This window comes from Chenopodium album, chromosome 12 (genome assembly GCF_948465745.1).
Source record: "Chenopodium album chromosome 12, dcCheAlbu1.1, whole genome shotgun sequence".
Classification (NCBI taxonomy): Eukaryota; Viridiplantae; Streptophyta; class Magnoliopsida; order Caryophyllales; family Amaranthaceae; genus Chenopodium; species Chenopodium album.
Window position 1 is genome coordinate 10,573,962 of NC_137845.1, and position 18,996 is coordinate 10,592,957.

The following is an 18,996-nucleotide window of genomic DNA, read 5'->3' on the forward strand; positions in this document are numbered from 1 at the left end:
TAATATTCAGTTTAATTTAATATTTTCACTTTTAACTAACTTATCTAACGCCACCCAAACGCTAGTTAGCTTTTGTTCATTAGGATGGTAGCTCAATTTTTAAACAATTTTGTTTGAGGGCTTTTTAGAATTTTCATTAATATTTATTTATTTTTAATCTCTTTATCTTTATCTTTTTCTTCTCAATATTTAATTTTAAAATTTATAAAAAAATACTCCATATAAATTTCTCTGGTTTCTTCTCCTTGAATTTCCTCTGTGAAATTTAAGCCAAACTCCATTAAAATTTTACCCCTTTCTCTCTCTGTCTCTATCTCTCTCACAAGTCTCTCTCCTCACTTTCTCTCTCATCTCTTCAGCTTCTTTTCGAAGAAATCGCTGGTACATTGTTCATGATCCGAATATTCACATTCTTTTTCCTCTGATTTTTTCCTTTTTTTTTTGGGCTAAAATTGCAAATTGTGAGATTTCTGGGTAAGCTCCAATGTTTCGATCTTAATCATTGTGAGATAATTAGGTTTCTTTCTTGATTAGTTTTGTTTCTAAATATAGATTGTTTATGTAATTTGGGGATTTTTAGCTTTAATTTTTTAAAAAAATTTATTTAGTTTTGTTTGAATTGCATTATTTTTCATTCTTCATAAATTCAATTGATTGATATATGTGATAATATATAATCTTTTTCGTGTTTAGTTTATTATTGTTACGTTCTTGTTAGCCCTTTTTATTTTCCAGTACAATTTCATTAAAAGAAAGTTGTAAAATTCATTGAGTTTCGTTTGCTTGATCCCCTTATTTACTTTTAGGCTTTTCTTTGATAATATGCATATTTCTTGTAATTCCCAGAACATAAAATACAGTACTAATTTTAATTAATGCGATTATATTATTAAAATATTTTTGGATTAGATTATATTTGTTGGGTAGTGAAATTACATCCAAATTTTCGATGAGCATATGGTAGAATTCCTTTGTTTTTTCATCTTGAGAGGGAAAATTGTTACAGATTTGGGGTTTCTGGATTATATATGATTATTATAATTATCTATTATTCCGACTAACTGTCCATTTCACCTCAAGTTCCCCGGATAGACACACTTCATATTTGATTAAATCGCGCTTATTTTTCATATGATGGCTGTATTTGATACTCGTATTTTGACACTTGGGCACGTATCCATGTCTGAAACTTCTAGCCGAGTCTGAGTAACATAGCAACCCTTCTTCCTGTAGAGTGTGTAATTGGATATCTATTTTTGTTTGTTGGGTAATTGCTCTTTTTGTTTCTTTTTATGACGTGTTAATTTGATTATATTGGATTTGTATTTTTGGGTATTTTAAGTAGGATATGGATATGCTGTGATTAACTAATTTCGATGTGTGATTATGCAGGTGTCCCGTATGGGAAAGATTAGAAGTAAATGGAAATGAAACTTATTAAGTGGAGTATTTTCTTTTCTGTAAAGTGAAACAATTTTTTGTTTAAGCAACTTTTCTTTTCCTGCTGGTGGGTTTTAGATGGTACCAGTTGATTGAAGCAGTTTGCGGTGGCTGCAACTAAGCATGTTGATAGCGTTTTCGTTGGATTTTGTAAATCTATATGATGAGAATCAGGTCTTCAACAAATTTTTTCATATTGTGGTGCAATTGAACACTAACCTTCATCAACAAACAAGTAACAAAGACTTTGTCCCAAAAGAAAGTTATGTTTGGAGGCTATTAGAGGTCCATTGACAATTTTGTACGGGTGTGTCCTCATTTTAGAATAATGGACAGGTTAGTATTATGCCATGTTGGAACCATTGCGGGAAAAAATTAGCTAATATTTACCATGTTATTCAATTTGTTCTTTATGCTCTTGTTGTTATGTGCAGATATAAACTTTTGAAAGAGCTTGGTGATGGAACTTGTGGAACTGTATATAAGGCTGTCAATAGAGAGAATTATGAGATTGTAAGTCATTCTATAAATACCTCATGGTAGTGTTATCGTTATTTATTTATTTTTTATATTTTTTTTTTGTGTGTGTAACAATTTTGAAGCAAAGGAAATCTATCAATTTGTGTTTGTGTACTTGTGAATATTGATTTATTAGATTAATCATGCTCTCTTCATGACATTACTATTCTATCTAGTCTTCCAAGCAGCGTATTAAATACGTGCTATTTTTTATCAGCATATGATTAATTTGTTGGCAATATCATTATTGCTGAATTATTCCTAAATTCTATTATCTAATTTACAGTATGCATTTTTTTTTATCGAGGCTATCCCTTTTATTTGTCTAACCCTCTTATGCTCACCACATAAACCAACACCTACATAATACTAGTATATCTGGAAGCTTTTGTTGCTTTAATTTTGAAGCCTATTGAGCTCAAATTTTTTATTGGTAAACCCTTTATCGTGACTAGCTTTTTCTCAACTTAAGTGGACCACAGTGAACCCTTTTTCAAATTAGAAATGGCTGTTATTGCTCTTTTTTGTTGGATCTTTTATACTTTGCTTCTTATGTATTTGCTTCTTTCTGGATTTTGTGATACTATTATATCATACATTGATGGCTGGGGTTTGAATTTGTTGTTAGATTTGGTTCATCAGATTGATAGATGGACTGTTCCTTTTATTTACAGGTTGCTGTCAAGAAAATGAAGAGGAAGTTCTATTTTTGGGAAGAATGTGTAAATTTGAGGGAAGTGAAGGTACTTTTTGCATTTACCATGGCTAGTCTGAAATATTGAATGCTACAGGCGTTGATTGTAGCAATATTTACTTTCATGCTGTGATAGTGCCCTGACAAGCTACCTACTTTTGCAGTCTCTCCGTAGAATGAGTCATCCCAACATCATAAAGCTGAAAGAAGTCGTACGAGAAAATAATGAGCTATTTTTTATATTTGAATATATGGTAAGTTTCTAAGTGTCATGTTGTTTGCAATCTTGGTTACATATGTAATATTTAGATACTGACTTAACTTTGATTTTTAACATAAAAACTCCATAAATTGGCTTACTTACTGCGTGTGCCTCTTAAAGATTGGTTCCATGTCCTAAATGTTAATTCTCATCATTAACAAAAAACACAATGCATGAATGAGGCTGTAGAGTATATCCAGTCTCTTGCATAGAGATGATGAAAGACTTTATAATTTTTAAGTTTTGGCTGTTGAGGAAATAAGTTAGGCTACTGGATTATGCCAATGAATCTTTTTTTGACTTATGACCAGTTTAGTCACACCATGCCTTTGCTTGCTGGGTTGCTTTTGAAGGTTCCATTTTAACTTGTATTTACCTCAGGAATGCAATCTATATCATTTAATGAAGGAACGGCAGATACCTTTTTCGGAAGAAGATATAAGAAACCTCTTGACTCAGGTTCTTCAAGGGCTGGCACACATGCATAGGAATGGATACTTTCATCGGGATTTAAAACCCGGTATGATGTTTAGCCATGCCTTGGGATCAGCACATCAGAAGTCATTTAGTGACTATAAAATATGTTCTGTCCTCTAAGTGTGCCTTTGGTTTTTTCTCTCTAACCTTTTAAATTTTCTTGTGAATTTTGCCCATAAAAGAGAATCTTTTGGTAACGAATGATGTGATCAAAATTGCTGATTTTGGACTCGCCAGGGAGCTTTCATCAATGCCTCCTTATACTGATTATGTTTCAACACGCTGGTGAGTGTATAAAATTCTTCCCCTTTTGTCATGTCTATTCTATGCATATACAGTATAATTATGTAATAAACTAAAGAGCTCCTGCAGTTATCATCATGTCTTATGTGCATCTGCGTCTTCAATAACGTGTAAAGCACTAAAGCTATCAACTGCATCATCTCATATAGATTTTTGTGTTGTCTTCCAGGTACCGGGCCCCAGAAGTTCTGTTAAAGTCTTCAACTTACACTCCTGCAATTGGTTTGTTCTCTTAATTTTTTTTTTAATTCATTGAGTGCTGGTCCTTTTTTCATCAATCAATAATGTCTTTCACTGCCTTGATAATGTCTTTCATGAAGTGCTGTATTGTTTCCTTTATTTATTTGGTATAATATCCCTGCTGGTAGTATGTGAATTCTAGCATTCTTCTTCTACTCGCTTTGTGTATACTACCTGTTTATGTTCCTTTGTCCTAGATGATTATTAGTCCATTTCTCCATTTCCTTGCAAGCTGCTAAATGTGTTTGTATTGTTGCAGATATGTGGGCAATTGGTGCAGTAATGGCTGAACTTTTTACCTTGTGTCCTATTTTCCCTGGAGAAAGGTAAGTTTTAATTTAGTCTTAGTGGTCTGTGCTGAAATAATTATTTAGAGTAATTTATAGAACTTTGGTTGACACGTTTTTTGGGGTGTATATTTTTGCTGATTTTTGTACCATTGGAAATACTTAAATGTCGTTATGGTTTATGTTCTTTACCTTATCCTAGTGATGGCTGCTCCTGCCCCTTACTTCTTAGTGTCTGAGAGTTTGGAAAGAGGAAAGTACGAACTTGCATAGACATATTCCAAAGAAATCACAAAATATGTGTGTATGACCTATACTATGTTCATGTTGCCTATCTCAGAATATTTGTGGCTTGTACCACATTTAAGAACATGATGTTATATATGGCCAGAATAAATTCAAATACCAGTTTGAGAAGGGTTCATATAAAAGCTGAATTTCTTTTAATATATAAAAACTCATTTTTCTTTTGTATTTAACAGTGAGACACATGACCATAATTTGGCTCCGTTTTAAAGTTCTTTTTCCTGCTTGCTTGTGAAGGGTAGGGTACCTTTTTTTTTTTTTTTTTTTTTGAGCAGTGAATGTTATGCATACCCTACATGCTTTCATCTAGTTTATGCATATCAGCTGAGAACTGGATTGAAGTGCATTGTTTTACTATTATGGTCTATTTCTGTATCTGGTGATAGTACGCTGATATGGTATCTATGAACAGTGAAATAGATCAGCTGTACAAAATATGCAGTATACTTGGTGCTCCTAATTGGTCTGTGTTTCCAGATGCAAAAAATTACACACAGTTGGCCAATATTTGTCATTCACAGGTTGGAAATATTCTAGTTATCTACCTATTATGTGTTATTTCTGACTTGCTGTATCTTCTAAATCATGGTTTTTTCCTTACATCTTCAGATTTTGCCTGTGAATCTGGCAGACATAATCCCAAATGCTAGCTGGGAAGCTGTTGATCTTATCAGCGTATGTGTTCCTTGTGTAGAATATTTATGCCCATTAAATGTTTGTATTTATGATCATGTTCATTCTTTCTTGCGTGATTGTGCGTGTGAATGACAGTATTAATTTCACTTTTTCTTGATTTTCAGCAACTGTGTTCTTGGGATCCACTTAAGAGGCCAACAGCAGAGCAGGCGCTGCAGCATCCATTCTTTAATGTATGTAATAATGCAAGTTTAAATTCATAAGGTCTTTCCTGTGCTTGATTGATAACTTTACTTGAGCTATGTGGCAGGTTGCTTCATGGGTCCCTCATCCAATTCATGATCCTTTACAGAACAAACCAGAGTATACGAGTAAGCATTTAACACCACATGTTATGTCGAACCTTCTTTATACTAATTCAGTAATTCTTTGATATTTAATTGCCCTTCTTGCGTAACAGAAACAAAGCCAAACCTTGACCTGAACCTGTGGGACTTTGACAGCAAGCCAGATGATTGTTTCCTTGGGCTGTCATTGGCTGTGAACCCTGGTGTTTCAGCTTTAGGTGAGAGATCTATGTTGATTATGATCACCCTTTATTTAGAAGCAGTTACTATGAGTACTAGATTGCTGAAAACTATTCTGCTTTGGTGTGCTAGTGTAAGCGGAGACTTAAGAGGCATAATGATGGGATTATTGCTAGATTTTTCTAGTTGTTTGCTTAAATTGTTGATTTTTCTCGCAAGTAAAGGTGCTTTAGGTTCCTTGCTCTTTTTTCTGTTTGGAGAATCAATGACAACTGTTTGCTTGACCATCAACTGCACTTGATTCTGTTTTCCCTTGAAATTATAATCTTGAGGAGAAACTTGTTTGTTAAATTGTAGGTTTAAGATGTTTTTTTTGACATTTGCTGTAATAAGCCTTAATCTTTTATTTTACTTCTTCAAGTTTAATAATGCCATTGTTGTGTGCAGAGATGGGACCTAGTGTATCTGGAAGCACACGGCAGGTTAGCACATAATGCTCAGCAAATTACTTGGAAGTGGTGTACTTTGTTTGAAATTAGCTGCCTTCTGGCGATCATCTAAAGTTGTATATTTGACCTTGCAGGATATATATTTTTGCTCTAATTTCCAGGATCATCCAGAGCAGTCAGGTAATTTTTGCATAAGCGTTGTTTTACACAAAATGTTAGAACGCTGGTTAGGTGGCCATTTTTCCACTTAGGCTTTTTGATGAAAGGTACCTCTAGGCTCTTGGTACTTGGTAGGGCTTCTTAAGTTCGTCAATAAATTTACATGGGTATCTCACATTTCTCCTAATGTCAAATTATATTTAACTGCATAGTTCCTTGCAATCTGGTTGATTCATTCGCATTTGAATCACTAGATTTTATTAGTTGACTTGTAACTTCAGCCTTATGTTCTTGGAACTTCCTGGCTCCAGTGAAACAATTTATTTCTACTATTAGAGTATTAGTAGAACACCAGAATGTACTTGCAGGCTCAAAGACACCTTTTCTGCATGATCAAGTCCTTGCATATGCAGATATGTGATTCAAGCTTCTTGTATTTTGGAATTAGTCCCTAAAACTTTTGATTAATATTTCAAACTGCTTCACTTGGGAAAGTTTGTAAGGAGTTGCCTGGTGAGGACTGTAGATTTGGGCTGTGCTTATGACCTCAATAATCTTACCTTAAATTGTCATTGCCTGCTTTGGAGAAAATTGTTTTGGGAATTGGTAATCAAATACGTATATATATATATATATATATATATATATATATATATATATATATATATATATATATTTATATTTATATATATAATGTAGAAACTGTTATTTTTAAATAGGTTGTTCCACTTGCTGATTTTCATGTCTCCCAAGTCCAAATCTAAACTGTTTTCAGAACCTAAACTTCTCTCCCTCTATTCTGTGAGCAACTGAGAACTGACGTGCTTCTTTTTAATACAGTTTTCTGGTCACTTTTTTCACCTTGCCGAAATGGAGCGACTCCTCCAGTTGATCCGTCCTTGTCACTTTCATTCAGGTTGGTAAATTAACTTTGATATTTTGTTACATGATAAAACCCTCCGAGAAGGTTAAAATTTATATCTCATCGATTGCTGTCAGGCTCAAAGCATTTGTTATCAGATTTATGAACTAACTGAATTCTCGCTTCTAGCAGTTCAATGACGCACCCCCCAATTGCAGTTCCTCATTCAGGATCGGCCTTGCAGCTTTGCAGCCAGGAATTTTAGATGGCCCATTGTTGGCTGTTTCCTCGCCCCTACAGCCGAGTCACTGTCTCTTAGTGACTTTTAACTTTTATTTATATTTAATCCGGAGGAATCATAGAGATGTAATTATTTCATTTATTTTCCTTATTTCTTATCCAACACAAAAACAATTGTGGTAGGGATCACAGTGATTAACTGATTACGCTCATTGTAGCCACTTGTAAATATATTTAAGCAGTTAACATTCGAGTAAGCATTCATTTCTGACTTCAACTAATTTTCACTCTGAAACACTTTTCTGTAACTTTTCTTTTAACACAGTACGTAGGTTATATACTGGTGGTGAATCCCTGGTGATCGAGCTTGGATTAGGTCTCTTCGGGTGAATCCCTGGTGATTGAGCTTGGATTAGGTCTCTTCAGGTTAATCCGGTTCAGGTTATATTCGAGTTTAAAAAAAAAAAAAAAAAAAAACCACAGGGGGGAGATGACTTTTATTTTTAGCCATATTTTTTCAAAGCATAATTTAACTCCTTGTCGTAATGTGATTATGTGAGCCACAAATATTAAAGTCAAATGTATGGGCTGTTTGGCAGCTGTATCCATAGCAACCACCCCCATTGGCCACCCACCCGAAAAAATAAAAAAAAATAAAGATTATTCTCATTCGTTTGACAAAGCGCAAAAAGCTTCTAATTGGTTTGCACAACATTTTCTTTTTTTTTTTTTTTTTTTTTTGACAAAGAGTTCTATAAAAGAAAAGCAAGATTACAACCTAAACAAAGTAAGATTTTTTTAGCTTTTTTTTGACAAGTATATACTAGTTAAACATTAATCTCATGTTAATTATAGTACAAGTATATAATTTATGATCATGCTTAAAGGTGTTGTAATAACTGATTCATTATTAAGGGTTCAATTTTGTTGAAATAGATTTTATGGTACTCCGTAATAAGTCAAGTATGATGGTTATTGCTAGTTCAGATTATAAATTTGCATCGATTGTGATTTAGATTGATCTACATTCATACGGGGTATAATGTCGCACATTTCTTTTGCTAGTATGATGGTTATTCTGCACTGGATTCTTTGCGATGTGAATTAAGCTCTGATTATCACAATGCAGTGTAACAGGTTTGAGGTTTGTTCCAGCAGTCTAACCATCCAAGCAACCTCACTTGCAGCATTAGACATAGCTCGATATTCTGCCTCTATAGAACTTTGGTGGGCAAGCTGAACTTCCTCACTCATACAAGGCCTGATCTAGCCTTCACAGTCCAACACTTGAGCCAATTCATGCAGAGTCCTAGGGTGCCTCATTACCAGGCCCTCAAATGTAAAGAGCTTATATTTTCTTTAAATTGGTAATTGATTGTTTGAGTGCAGAAGTAGCAAACTATTCCTACTTGTGATCGAGAATAAGGGAAGCCTTGAACTTGTTTTGATTTCTGTGTAGGAGTATAGCAGAAGCTACCCAACCTACGTTTCTTTCGAGTGAAACGTACACTAAATTTTGGCATCAAGATTCAGGATGCTATTAGGAACATCTGAACACATGGAACGAACTTCCCTGCCAAACATCACTTGTGTATCACCAGATGAATTCCAAACTCGTCCTTTTCCTGTCATGTTGATGTTATCTTCAGGAAGATGTTTGTTCTTCTGACTGCGTACGTATTACTGCCTGTACTAATTCAGGCTTGTTCATTTGGTACCATTGTGCCAGAATGACCCATAATTAGGCTAAAGAAAGGTAAGGAAATGGGGTCAGAAGGTCTGCATCACTGCATGCTGTGAGTTTTTAGGCACCTTCTCAGATCGATGTATGAGGAAGCAGATTGGGCAGTAAGACTGCAATCGGCATTTTACAGATTTTACTCGTATAATGGATTAATGGAAGAGCTTAAGAAGAACTGTGATTTATCTGATCCATCATTTATACAGAATTAAATGATACTTGCTCATGATTACACGTTTTTTCTTTCTAGTGTCCATCATCAAAAGGTATTTGCTTCTTGAGGCTTGCATTATGTGCAGTAAATTTCATTTTATGATGTACATAGTAGAAGAATGCCCTACTAATTCTATATACTTGTTAATATTCTTGTCAGTCCTCCGAACTGATTATCATGGAATGTTATGATGCTACTGTTTGTAAGCTATCAATATCTATGTGTTAAAACCATCTGACAGGTGAAGTCTGATCTGGTTGTTCAGCTCAGTGAATCATTCTTTCTAGTCACATACTTCGTACTATCTAATAAGAAAATTTGTATAAACGAACTGTTTATCCTAAACTAGTCCTGATTCGATGTTAATCTGAAGAAAAGTATCTACGAAGTTTGTGAATATCAGCTATGTTCATCATTAGAAATATTGTTTATATAGTAGCAATTCTTTTTTTTTAATGTTGTTCTAGGACAGGACATTATTTCCGTGTGCCTTTACGCAACATTTATATTCATCATCCACAAACTTTATGCCAATCAGTGCACTGATCTCTATATTAAATCATGATCTTCAACTTTTCTTTCTTTTTCAGGAGCTCCTATTTTGATTTTACTGAACCAGTATGTAATCGTATTGTAAATGATGAGTATGGATGACATGTAGAGGCACATTGAAATGATGTCATATGTGTAGGGGTTCAGCTTCCTAAGGTTTAATTTACCAGTCTTGACAATGGCATATCACCCCCCCCCCCCCCCCCCCCCTTCTTTTTCGTAACCTGATAATAAGCAGAGTAGTAAATCTTTAGGCCTTATATATGCAATTTGACTACCTAGAAGAATGAATGGCTTTGCTGTTGATATGGCTCTGACCATTTACCTACACCTTGATGGTGTTAATCCTCGTCTGTATGTAATTGTACTGTAAAAGTACGAGTCAAATTGTTCAGGTATTCATAAAGAAAGAGTGGTAAGATTTTGATGTCCGGAATACAGGTGCCTCAGAAGTCAGACCGAGCTTTTCATCAACGGATACCATTGTGGCACTTCTGTTAGATACGGAGGGGATCACTAAATGCAGGCTAATGTTGTTAAAACTTCTAACAAATTATACTAATGTAACTTGGTGTAAGTTGATATGCTTCTTCAAGGCTAAAAAAGAATATCAGGTAAATTGTATTAAAATGGTTATTAAGAAGTAATGTATTTTACTAGCAATTCACATGCTTTGTTTAATTCATAATGGACCAATACATTTGCTAGATCAGATCTAGGGATGGTGTTAGTAAAATAAAGTTCAGGCACAAATAATACGTGTTAAATTGGCTTTTTTCTTTGGACGGACATATAGTGCCATAAACATGTTCTTGTTGTTAATTTGTTATTGTTGGTTTGTTGCAGCTTCTTTAATCCTTTTGCATTCGTTTTGTATGATGCTGCAGCAATTGTCCTTGGCATTCACTGTTCTACAATTAAACTCCGTAATTATGGCTATGATTATGAATTTAAGAGGAATTTTTTAAGGAATGTTCGACTTGTATACTCATGGACGCCATGGTACATACACGTCTCATCGTTTATGGAGTATGTAATAAGTATTGGACTTTTGCGATAAAGCTTTATTATAATTACTTTATTAAATTCCCATTAGTATCATTCATCATCATTACAAAAGTATTAGAGTATGTGTGTGTGATGAAATCCCAACATTAGAAGTTAGAACAATTGTATGTCAACTTGCTATCGTTATGGATGATGTGTTCTTTAACTTGATAGAAACTTGTTGAGAGCTAAATGCTCATTCAATAGTTTAAGTTACTAGATAAGAGCTCAATACGATCGTATAAGGTAATAATACTCTTAGTCTCGTTGCAACAATCTAATGATTATTATTAATTATGTTTCAATTTATATACTTAGTATTTAGTTTAATGAAAAAAAATACCAATTTCTATTTATCATTAATGTACACATCGACTATTTCCATCTAAAAGTACACTGCACTTCTGTTAGATCCTATTATATTTATAAAGGATAATAATGATCTTTTACATTATTCACCTTATCTTTATTCGAATAATATTTTGTACACGATAAGTTCAAATAAATTCTATCAAAAGTAAAGTAAACAAACTTATGCAATTTCACTTTAAACAATACAAACAATCATTGAAAGTTTTAATTAAACAACATATTTATGCATTGTAATTTTAATTAACAAAAAAAATTACGCTTATACTCCAAAATCAACCAATAGCTCCCATGTGGATGTGGCAATGTGATGAAGCACCCCTTTATATAAATATAAGTATTTTTTTTTTTATAATGATCTACTGAAGTTGAAGTTTGATCTGGGCAGCCAGCAAAAACTTCCAATTTTCAACAGCTTACCAATTCCTATGCAGTGAATGACTCCTGAAAATAAATTTATAAATATTAAAAAATATATATATATTTAAAAATTTTCCAACCAATATAAATTTTTAGTACTTCGTATTAGTTAAATAATTAATGTGCTACAGTGGAAGAAAAATCAGGAACAATTCATAATCCCGAATCTCGTCATTGTTGCAGCTACTAGAGGGGGAAGCAAGTTCAGCTTCAATGGGTGGTGATAATCTTCCTTGTTCTACCTCTGGTATTATCTCTCTCCTCTTCCTTTGTTCAAAGTTTTCATGTTTTGTTGGGTGTTAGGCAATGATGTAGACGGGTTTTGATCTCGGGCCGGTTTTGGATACCATTCCGAGACTTGAACCAACTAAGCTAGTTCACATCCACAAAGCTTCAATCCTTTTTATTCAAAATTTAATCTTGTTTGCTTAATTGTTTAAAGTTGTAATTTTGTGTTAATGGGGTTTTATTGCAATTTTGAATATTTCCTTATTTGAAATTAAACAGAAGAAGAATTATCATCCTTGGATTATGATTACCCAGATTATTCAGCTCATCCTTCCTCATTTTACAGGTAATTGATTGTTTGATAGGGGATATTGAGTAATTTTAGTAAATTATGATGGTTTAATAGGTTTGTTGTTCGGTTGAATGTTGATCTTATTAAGGGGTTTTGTTGGTTCAGGGATGGTGATGAATCAATCAGTGAGTCATATGAATTTGTTTTTAAAGAATTTGATGAAGTGAGTCATGGAAATTCTTCAAATTCGGTAGTATTTGATGGAAATTTGAGGAGAAGGAAGAATGCTTACAATGAGATTATGAAGAATTATGATGAATTGTGGGTTCGAAAAGAGGGACTTTATCAAGCAAAGAGTAAAATTTTGAGGTTTGTTCTCTAAAGTTTTATTTGCTTTGTTTATGTATACTGCTTCAGATTTTTGATGGACTATCCGATTAAAATTTTCTACTTTGATATTTTGTGCGTATGTCAAGCGTGAAAAGTATTGCAACTAAAAATTGAGGGAAAAAAAAATATAAAACTATTGATTTAAGGTATTTTTGAAGTTGGATTTTGTGTTGCTTGCTTATACGGTTATACCTTCTTTGTTATAAGGGATTAGTCCTTGTTAGTTTCATAGTAGCACTATCTTTAGTATTGGATGTTTCAGAAGAGATTAATCCTTGTTAGTTTTAAATATTGGAAAAGTCTCTCATCTTTGGGAGCACCTATTGATCCCTTCTTTTCACTAAATATGACTATTTAACCCCAAAGTCTACATCTAACGGTGTTTACTCCTTGAATTGAGATCCTAGATCAATCATTAGGGTTATGCTATCAATCCATAGGTTAAGTATTTCTTTTTAGTTCTAACCTAGTATGAGTAGCTCATTGTTGATTTCTATGATCAATAAAACAAACCAATAACATTTTATCAAAAAAAAAAAAAAAAAAAAAAAAAAAAAAAAAAAAAAAAAAAACAATACCATACTTTTGGTTGTTTATTGGATGGTGTGGTTGTGCTTAAGATACATTGGGTCATACATGTTTGGCAGTACCTTAGATGGTTGTTGCAGCTTAGTGGTGCCTTAAATAGCTCTTAAAGCCTTAAATGGGTTGTGGTGGCTGTGATACTTGTGAATCTTGTGATCAACAGATTTATCCAAGTCCTTGGGATTCAGCTAGTTCATTGTTCATTACCTCATGGTATCAATTACTCCCTTCGTTTTGTAGTAATAAACACTATCATTCGGGCACAAATTTTAAGAAAATGTTGAGTGGGGACTTTTAAGTAAGTTGTTTGATATAAAGTATAGTTAATGGAATCATTCTATTTTGTAATAAAATGGGACATGTGAGAACGGGAAAAATATAGTTGTCATAGTTGGTGAGATAAAAACAGAATGGTGGGTCATGTCCAAATAAGGAACTTTGACAGTTATTCTGAAGCTTCCACAAGAGGGAAGTGTGTCAAATATTTTTAAACAAAGGGATTACTTTGTATAAACCTGTCATTGTAGGGCAGTTGTATTTTTGAAATTGGATTTACTTTTTTGTTTTTAGAAGAAATCTCATTTGCATGGGTGAAGTGGATAAGTGAAAATATGAGATACTGAGATAGCCTAGGAGCAAGAAGAGAAGAGAGTTATTTAACAAACCTCAACTAAGTGAGGAAATTGAACACTCATCTTGGATAAATCAACAAATTTTGCAGCTACAACCCTGGTTCATGGATAACTAATGCTGGTGGGAAGAAGCTCAGCAATTATGTTATACCAAAAACGACGACGCTCTTACTAATTGGTCCTACAGGATCTGGGAAAAGCAGTTTGATTAACAGAATATCAAGAGTGTTTGAAGATGACAAGTTTGCATCAGAAAGAGCCCAAGTAACATGTATTTTCAGCTCCCCTGTTCCTTTATGTGATTTGAACCCCCCCCCCCCCCCTCCTCTTTTTCTCTATATTTTACTGCTACTAGTTTTTTCTGCAATCAGAAGAATAATGCATGAAGCTCACTATTTGGTTGTTTATGTCAGATAACCCATCTACCGGGGAGGGGACCTACTTCCTTCAGGAATATATGATTCCCAGAGGTTCAACTTCATTTTGTTTGTTTGATACTCGTAGCTTGTCGGAGAATTTTGCAGATAATGATGAAATACTTCAGCGTTGGATGACCAAAGGGGTTCGTCATGGAGAGTTAGTTATCAGGTATGATAATTTGATATGGTACTGACATTGCTTCACCAGGATGAATAATATAATATGACTCTTTCTTGGTGCTTTGGTGTAGGGATTCAGATGCTTCTAACCTGAAGATGTCATTAAAATGCAAGGCTCAACAGAGTGGTGTTTCTTCCACTGTGATCAGAAAGGTCAACTTTGTTATATTTGTTGTTAATGGCTTTCAAGTCCTCAGATCTATGAATAGTGACAAGAAAGAAGACAAGGCGTATGTGGAAATGGTGGCCAAGACTTTTAGCTGCCCATATTTGTCATTCAAAGGTATTGAAGCTCTTGAATTTATTGGATGTATCAGTCTATATGTGTGTATGTGATTTGCATGTTCATGCATGGTCTATCTTGGTTTAAGGAAGTGTATGAGATTATTTAATGACTAAATGATGGAGTATAATTAAAGGTGTTTATGTACTGAGTATTTTCCTTGTAAAAGCACGGTTATCAGAAAAATGAGAAATAAAAATGCCATACTGCAATGTTAAACTAAATTGTAAACCTCTATATTCTGGTTGATGCACTGTACATTTGTTGCATATATTAAAATCTAGCTTGGATGAGCAACTGCTCTTTTGGTTTGGTTTCTGCTTTCTCTTGGTCATGTTTTTATCATCCTCTTGTGCTTTGTTATTTTGTATAACACATGGTTTGTGTTGATCATCTTGCTCGACAAAGTTCTCATATAGGATATGCATGTATTCCACCCTATATTATCAACTTCTTGTTGCTTCTCTCTCGATTACGTGCAGTATATTGCCCCTCAATAGATACAGAGTTAATCACCAGTAACTGTGTTTTTTCTAACTGCAGATGATAAGCCTATTATTGTAGTCACACATGGCGATTTACTTTCTCTAGGGGACCGAGCACGTGTCCGCGTTTACTTAGGAGAGAAGTTGGGTGTACCACCAGCAAAACAGATATTTGACATACCAGGTAATTACTTGGAGTAGATGGCCTTTCTTTGAAAAGAAAATAGTGTTTGTCAAGAAAATTACTTAAAAGAAAACTCTTTACAGATAACTCTGATCCAACAAGTGAACTGACAATTGTTGACATGATAAGATACTCTTTGGAACACGCGGACAAAAATATTCCTTGTAAAGAGTCTAGAGAATGGATTAACAGGAGTACTGTCTTTGTAGACGGTGTCAAAGAAAAGGTTAGATCCTATGCATTCTCATACCTGCATGGCTGCATGATAACTGTGTTCTTTGCTTTTTTTTCATTATCAATTTTTTCTCTGCTGCTTGATTTATGTCACAGTAAAACTTATTATTGCTAGAACTAATTCAGTCTTTGGCTATGACTCGGAGACCTATAATTAATGAAGCTGGTGGCCTGTTTTGTTGTTATAATTTGTACCTTTAGAGACTGGAGGTCTACTAGACCTTATTTCTATACACATGTTATTGTGCTACACTATATTCAAAATTCTAGGATGTTTCAGTTCTGGTTGCCCTGGCCCTAATGCTTTTGGTTTTGATATTAGTTTTAGGAAGGTTAAAGTTATAAAATTGAATATTTTTAATACAGTACTTTACATTAGTTATGCATCGTAGATTTGAGCTAGCTTTAGTCTGTGGGTTATGGAAGAATATGTTAAAACTCTTGTCTCGGTGATCCAATCAACCTATGTGCTTTCCTTTAAGTTGGACATATAAAAGAAAACAGAAAACATGCATTCTCTAGTTTGATTAATTTGTACCTTCACATTATCATAAATAGGAAATTTTGTTAATGACCACCAAGTTTATATGAGGTACGAAGAGTGGAAGAGTGGGACCATGGAGGGGTTAAACGAGGGAGAGGGAGACCGAAAATGACTTGGTTAGGAGTTAAGAAGGATATGAAGTATATGGATTTGCATGAAGATGAGGCATTGGATCGTAATTCGTAAGGGATGGAGGAGGAAGATTTCCGTTGATGACTACACGGAATAATCACTTTTGGTTCATGTAGCCGACCCCACTTATGAGATTAAGATTTTGATTGATTGATTATTGAACTACCAAGTTTATATTCTGTTTTGAAAATAACTACTCTGTTTCAAAAAAAAAAAAAAAAAAAAAAACCAAGTTTCTTCCAAAAGTTTTGTTAACACTACCTTATACAAAACTTCATTCAAAAATTTAACGGTGCACGCTATACAACCCCACTTATTTGCCTATTTAACCACCTAAACTCCTCCAACATTCATTATTCAATTTCCATCGATGCCCTTCCTTTTGTCTATTTGTAGCTTTACCGCATTTGCCGTGATGATATGATGATAATGAGCATAATCAAAGTTTACATCAAGTTGAGAATGATGTGTAACAAAGAATTAAGAAAGAATGTGAGTGGAGCAGTGAGAGAAATGGTGAAAATGGAGAAGCTTTTGTGCGGTGAAAATGGTGATTAAGGCTCGTGTAAGGTGTGGTGTAATGAGGGAGGGGAAAGAAAATGAAAGAGGTGGGTGATGAGATTAAATAAGGATATAAAGGGAATTTTACGTGATTTTTTTTCGAGAAGTCTAATAGGTGGGACCCTATAACATGCACTGTTAAGTTTTTGGACGGGAAGTTATAAAAGGTAGTGTTACTTTTTGGAAGAAACTTGGTAGTGTTACCAAAATTATTTTTAAAACAGGGTAGTTATTTTCATAACTGACTCTAAACTAGGTAGTTATTAATAAATATTTCATGAGTGTATGATAGTGAGAGAACAATTTCTTCGATTTGTTGACTTCCTATGTGATTTTGGAGTTTCGAGCTGGCAATGAATTGCATAGGTGCTTCTGCACAATTTTGGCCCAACGGAAATATAATCAATACAATAAAAACATTTAAAAAAAAAAAAAAAAAAACTCTGTTTTACTTGATGAGGACTTCTGGCATACTGGCATTACAAAGTACTACTTTAAGTTTGCTTGGGGTGTGCCATATGCCATCAATGTACTTGCTAGCATGACATGGTCCCATTTCCATTCTTATGAAGTTTATTTGGAATTAAAGAATTTACATGGATACCCCATCCATTTGGCGAAACTTTGTTCAATAGGATATATTTTGCCCTGAATAAAGATTACTTTATTAGTTCTTAGTTTCTTACAACTTGCATCTTAGTTTGTGTAGAGTGGCAATGCAATCTGACCATTATGTAAGATGGTTGAAAGTAGAAACTTTTGATCTTCTGATTGAATTGAGAGACTTCATATCCAATATTTATGTCCAAGCTATATTTCCCCGGCTTTCTTGTGGTTCTAAATATGCCTCTAGTTACCATTTTGAGGTTAATTAAGCATTTTCAGTTGCAGTTGCTATATATTGAACATTACCTAAATGCAGGTTTCAGGAACGTCCATCTTGACATTGATATTTACAGTAATGCTTCTGGGAATAGCATGTGTTATGATGCCAATGAATCAAGCTCATAAACATAATGATCCTCTGGTGGCATCTACAACAAAATTGTCTTCAAGTGAAGTACATCGTCCTTATATACCTCGTGAACCTAATACAATATATCAGTCAAAATCAGTGTCAACCTCAGCTGCAAATCATTCTCATAAAAATCAAAGATATGAGAAAGTGGAACCTCAAGCTACACCTGCGCTTACTTTGTCCTCAGAATCTGTTGGGGTGACACCTGAGCCAACTTCGTCCCCAAAATCTCTTGCAACTAATTCTGAACAAGTTTTGTTCTCAAAATCTGCTGCTGTTACATCTGAGCCAACTTTGCCCTCAATAACTCTCGCAAGTGTTGCAACTGATTCTGAGGAAGCTTTGCCCTTGAAATCTGCCATGTCTGTATCTGAACCAACTTTTCCCTCGAAATCTTCTAAACATTATCGTCCCAAACGGCAAGAATCTCGTTCACCATCTCCAGAACATCGACACCCTAAAGCAGCAGTAAAATGGCACAAGATTCGGCACTTGTGGTTAGACTCTGATTAAACTGAGGTTACAGACGTGTGGCTAAAGATGTTTTGATATGTATATGTATGTACAACATCTAGCTATCTGTAGTTACAAACAGTGTGCACGATGTATGTATATTGTATAAATATACCTTGTGTTGACTAATCTCTGTCACAATTTTCATGTTTCCATACATGGAATCTAATAATTGTTTTGAGTGGAATTTTTTCAGTGTTGTATAACACTGGTGATTAATAATGACAATAAGATGGAGCAAACTGTTGCTGGCTTGTAAATGACGTTTTTGGCATTAAATTGTTAGCCAAGGCAATGTAATTAGATCTGGGTTTGATGAACAGTGCATCACACATATCACTCTAGCAGTTACAGTTAAGCTTTTGTGTACATTGGAATCAAAGATTTGATAAGATACTCAGCTATTCATGTATTTAGGCAATACAGAAAGGCGCTGGTTTTTGCAGCTATTGCTTCTGTTCCATATTTGGACGTGCTTGTTCAGTTGTTCATGAGTTGCTACATATAATGAGGTTTTAACAATCTCATGCAGAGCAGTAACTAAATAATACGATTATTTTGGAGGTTCAATG

At 34.2% G+C, this 18,996-nt stretch overlaps 2 protein-coding genes across 4 annotated transcripts; both read left to right on the forward strand.

Moving 5' to 3' along the window:
- The first annotated feature begins 208 nt into the window (after positions 1-208).
- Positions 209-7,647, forward strand: LOC145570308 (serine/threonine-protein kinase MHK-like). Of its 3 annotated transcripts, none has more exons than XM_081629345.1 (18): positions 209-474; positions 1,393-1,776; positions 1,875-1,953; positions 2,634-2,702; positions 2,818-2,907; positions 3,297-3,435; positions 3,575-3,677; positions 3,865-3,917; positions 4,195-4,261; positions 4,941-5,049; positions 5,138-5,203; positions 5,329-5,397; positions 5,475-5,535; positions 5,625-5,729; positions 6,139-6,173; positions 6,275-6,320; positions 7,140-7,215; positions 7,351-7,647. In XM_081629345.1, the coding sequence occupies exons 2-18, from the start codon at positions 1,769-1,771 to the stop codon at positions 7,424-7,426; spliced, it is 1,251 nt and encodes a 416-aa protein (XP_081485471.1). In that variant the 5' UTR covers positions 209-474; positions 1,393-1,768; the 3' UTR covers positions 7,427-7,647. The 3 variants fall into 3 exon arrangements, with proteins under 3 accessions (XP_081485471.1, XP_081485470.1, XP_081485472.1); XM_081629344.1 differs by having other exon boundaries at positions 1,519-1,776; XM_081629346.1 differs by having other exon boundaries at positions 210-474; positions 1,519-1,776; positions 7,354-7,647.
- A 4,056-nt stretch (positions 7,648-11,703) lies between these two features.
- Positions 11,704-18,748, forward strand: LOC145571942 (uncharacterized). The gene is made up of 9 exons (XM_081630959.1): positions 11,704-11,991; positions 12,252-12,318; positions 12,430-12,633; positions 13,961-14,142; positions 14,285-14,459; positions 14,542-14,753; positions 15,297-15,422; positions 15,506-15,648; positions 17,816-18,748. The coding sequence occupies exons 1-9, from the start codon at positions 11,958-11,960 to the stop codon at positions 18,422-18,424; spliced, it is 1,752 nt and encodes a 583-aa protein (XP_081487085.1). The 5' UTR covers positions 11,704-11,957; the 3' UTR covers positions 18,425-18,748.
- The last annotated feature ends 248 nt before the right edge of the window (positions 18,749-18,996 follow it).

Coding starts and splice junctions, on each gene's coding strand:
- LOC145571942 (XM_081630959.1), top strand. CDS start 11,958: ATGGGTGGTGATAATCTTCCTTGTTCTACCTCTG. Junction 14,143..14,284: donor AGAAAGAGCCCAAGTAACAT/GTATTTTCAGCT, acceptor TGTTTATGTCAG/ATAACCCATCTACCGGGGAG. Junction 14,460..14,541: donor CATGGAGAGTTAGTTATCAG/GTATGATAATTT, acceptor GCTTTGGTGTAG/GGATTCAGATGCTTCTAACC.
- LOC145570308 (XM_081629345.1), top strand. Junction 5,398..5,474: donor TGCAGCATCCATTCTTTAAT/GTATGTAATAAT, acceptor GCTATGTGGCAG/GTTGCTTCATGGGTCCCTCA. Junction 5,730..6,138: donor CCCTGGTGTTTCAGCTTTAG/GTGAGAGATCTA, acceptor TGTTGTGTGCAG/AGATGGGACCTAGTGTATCT.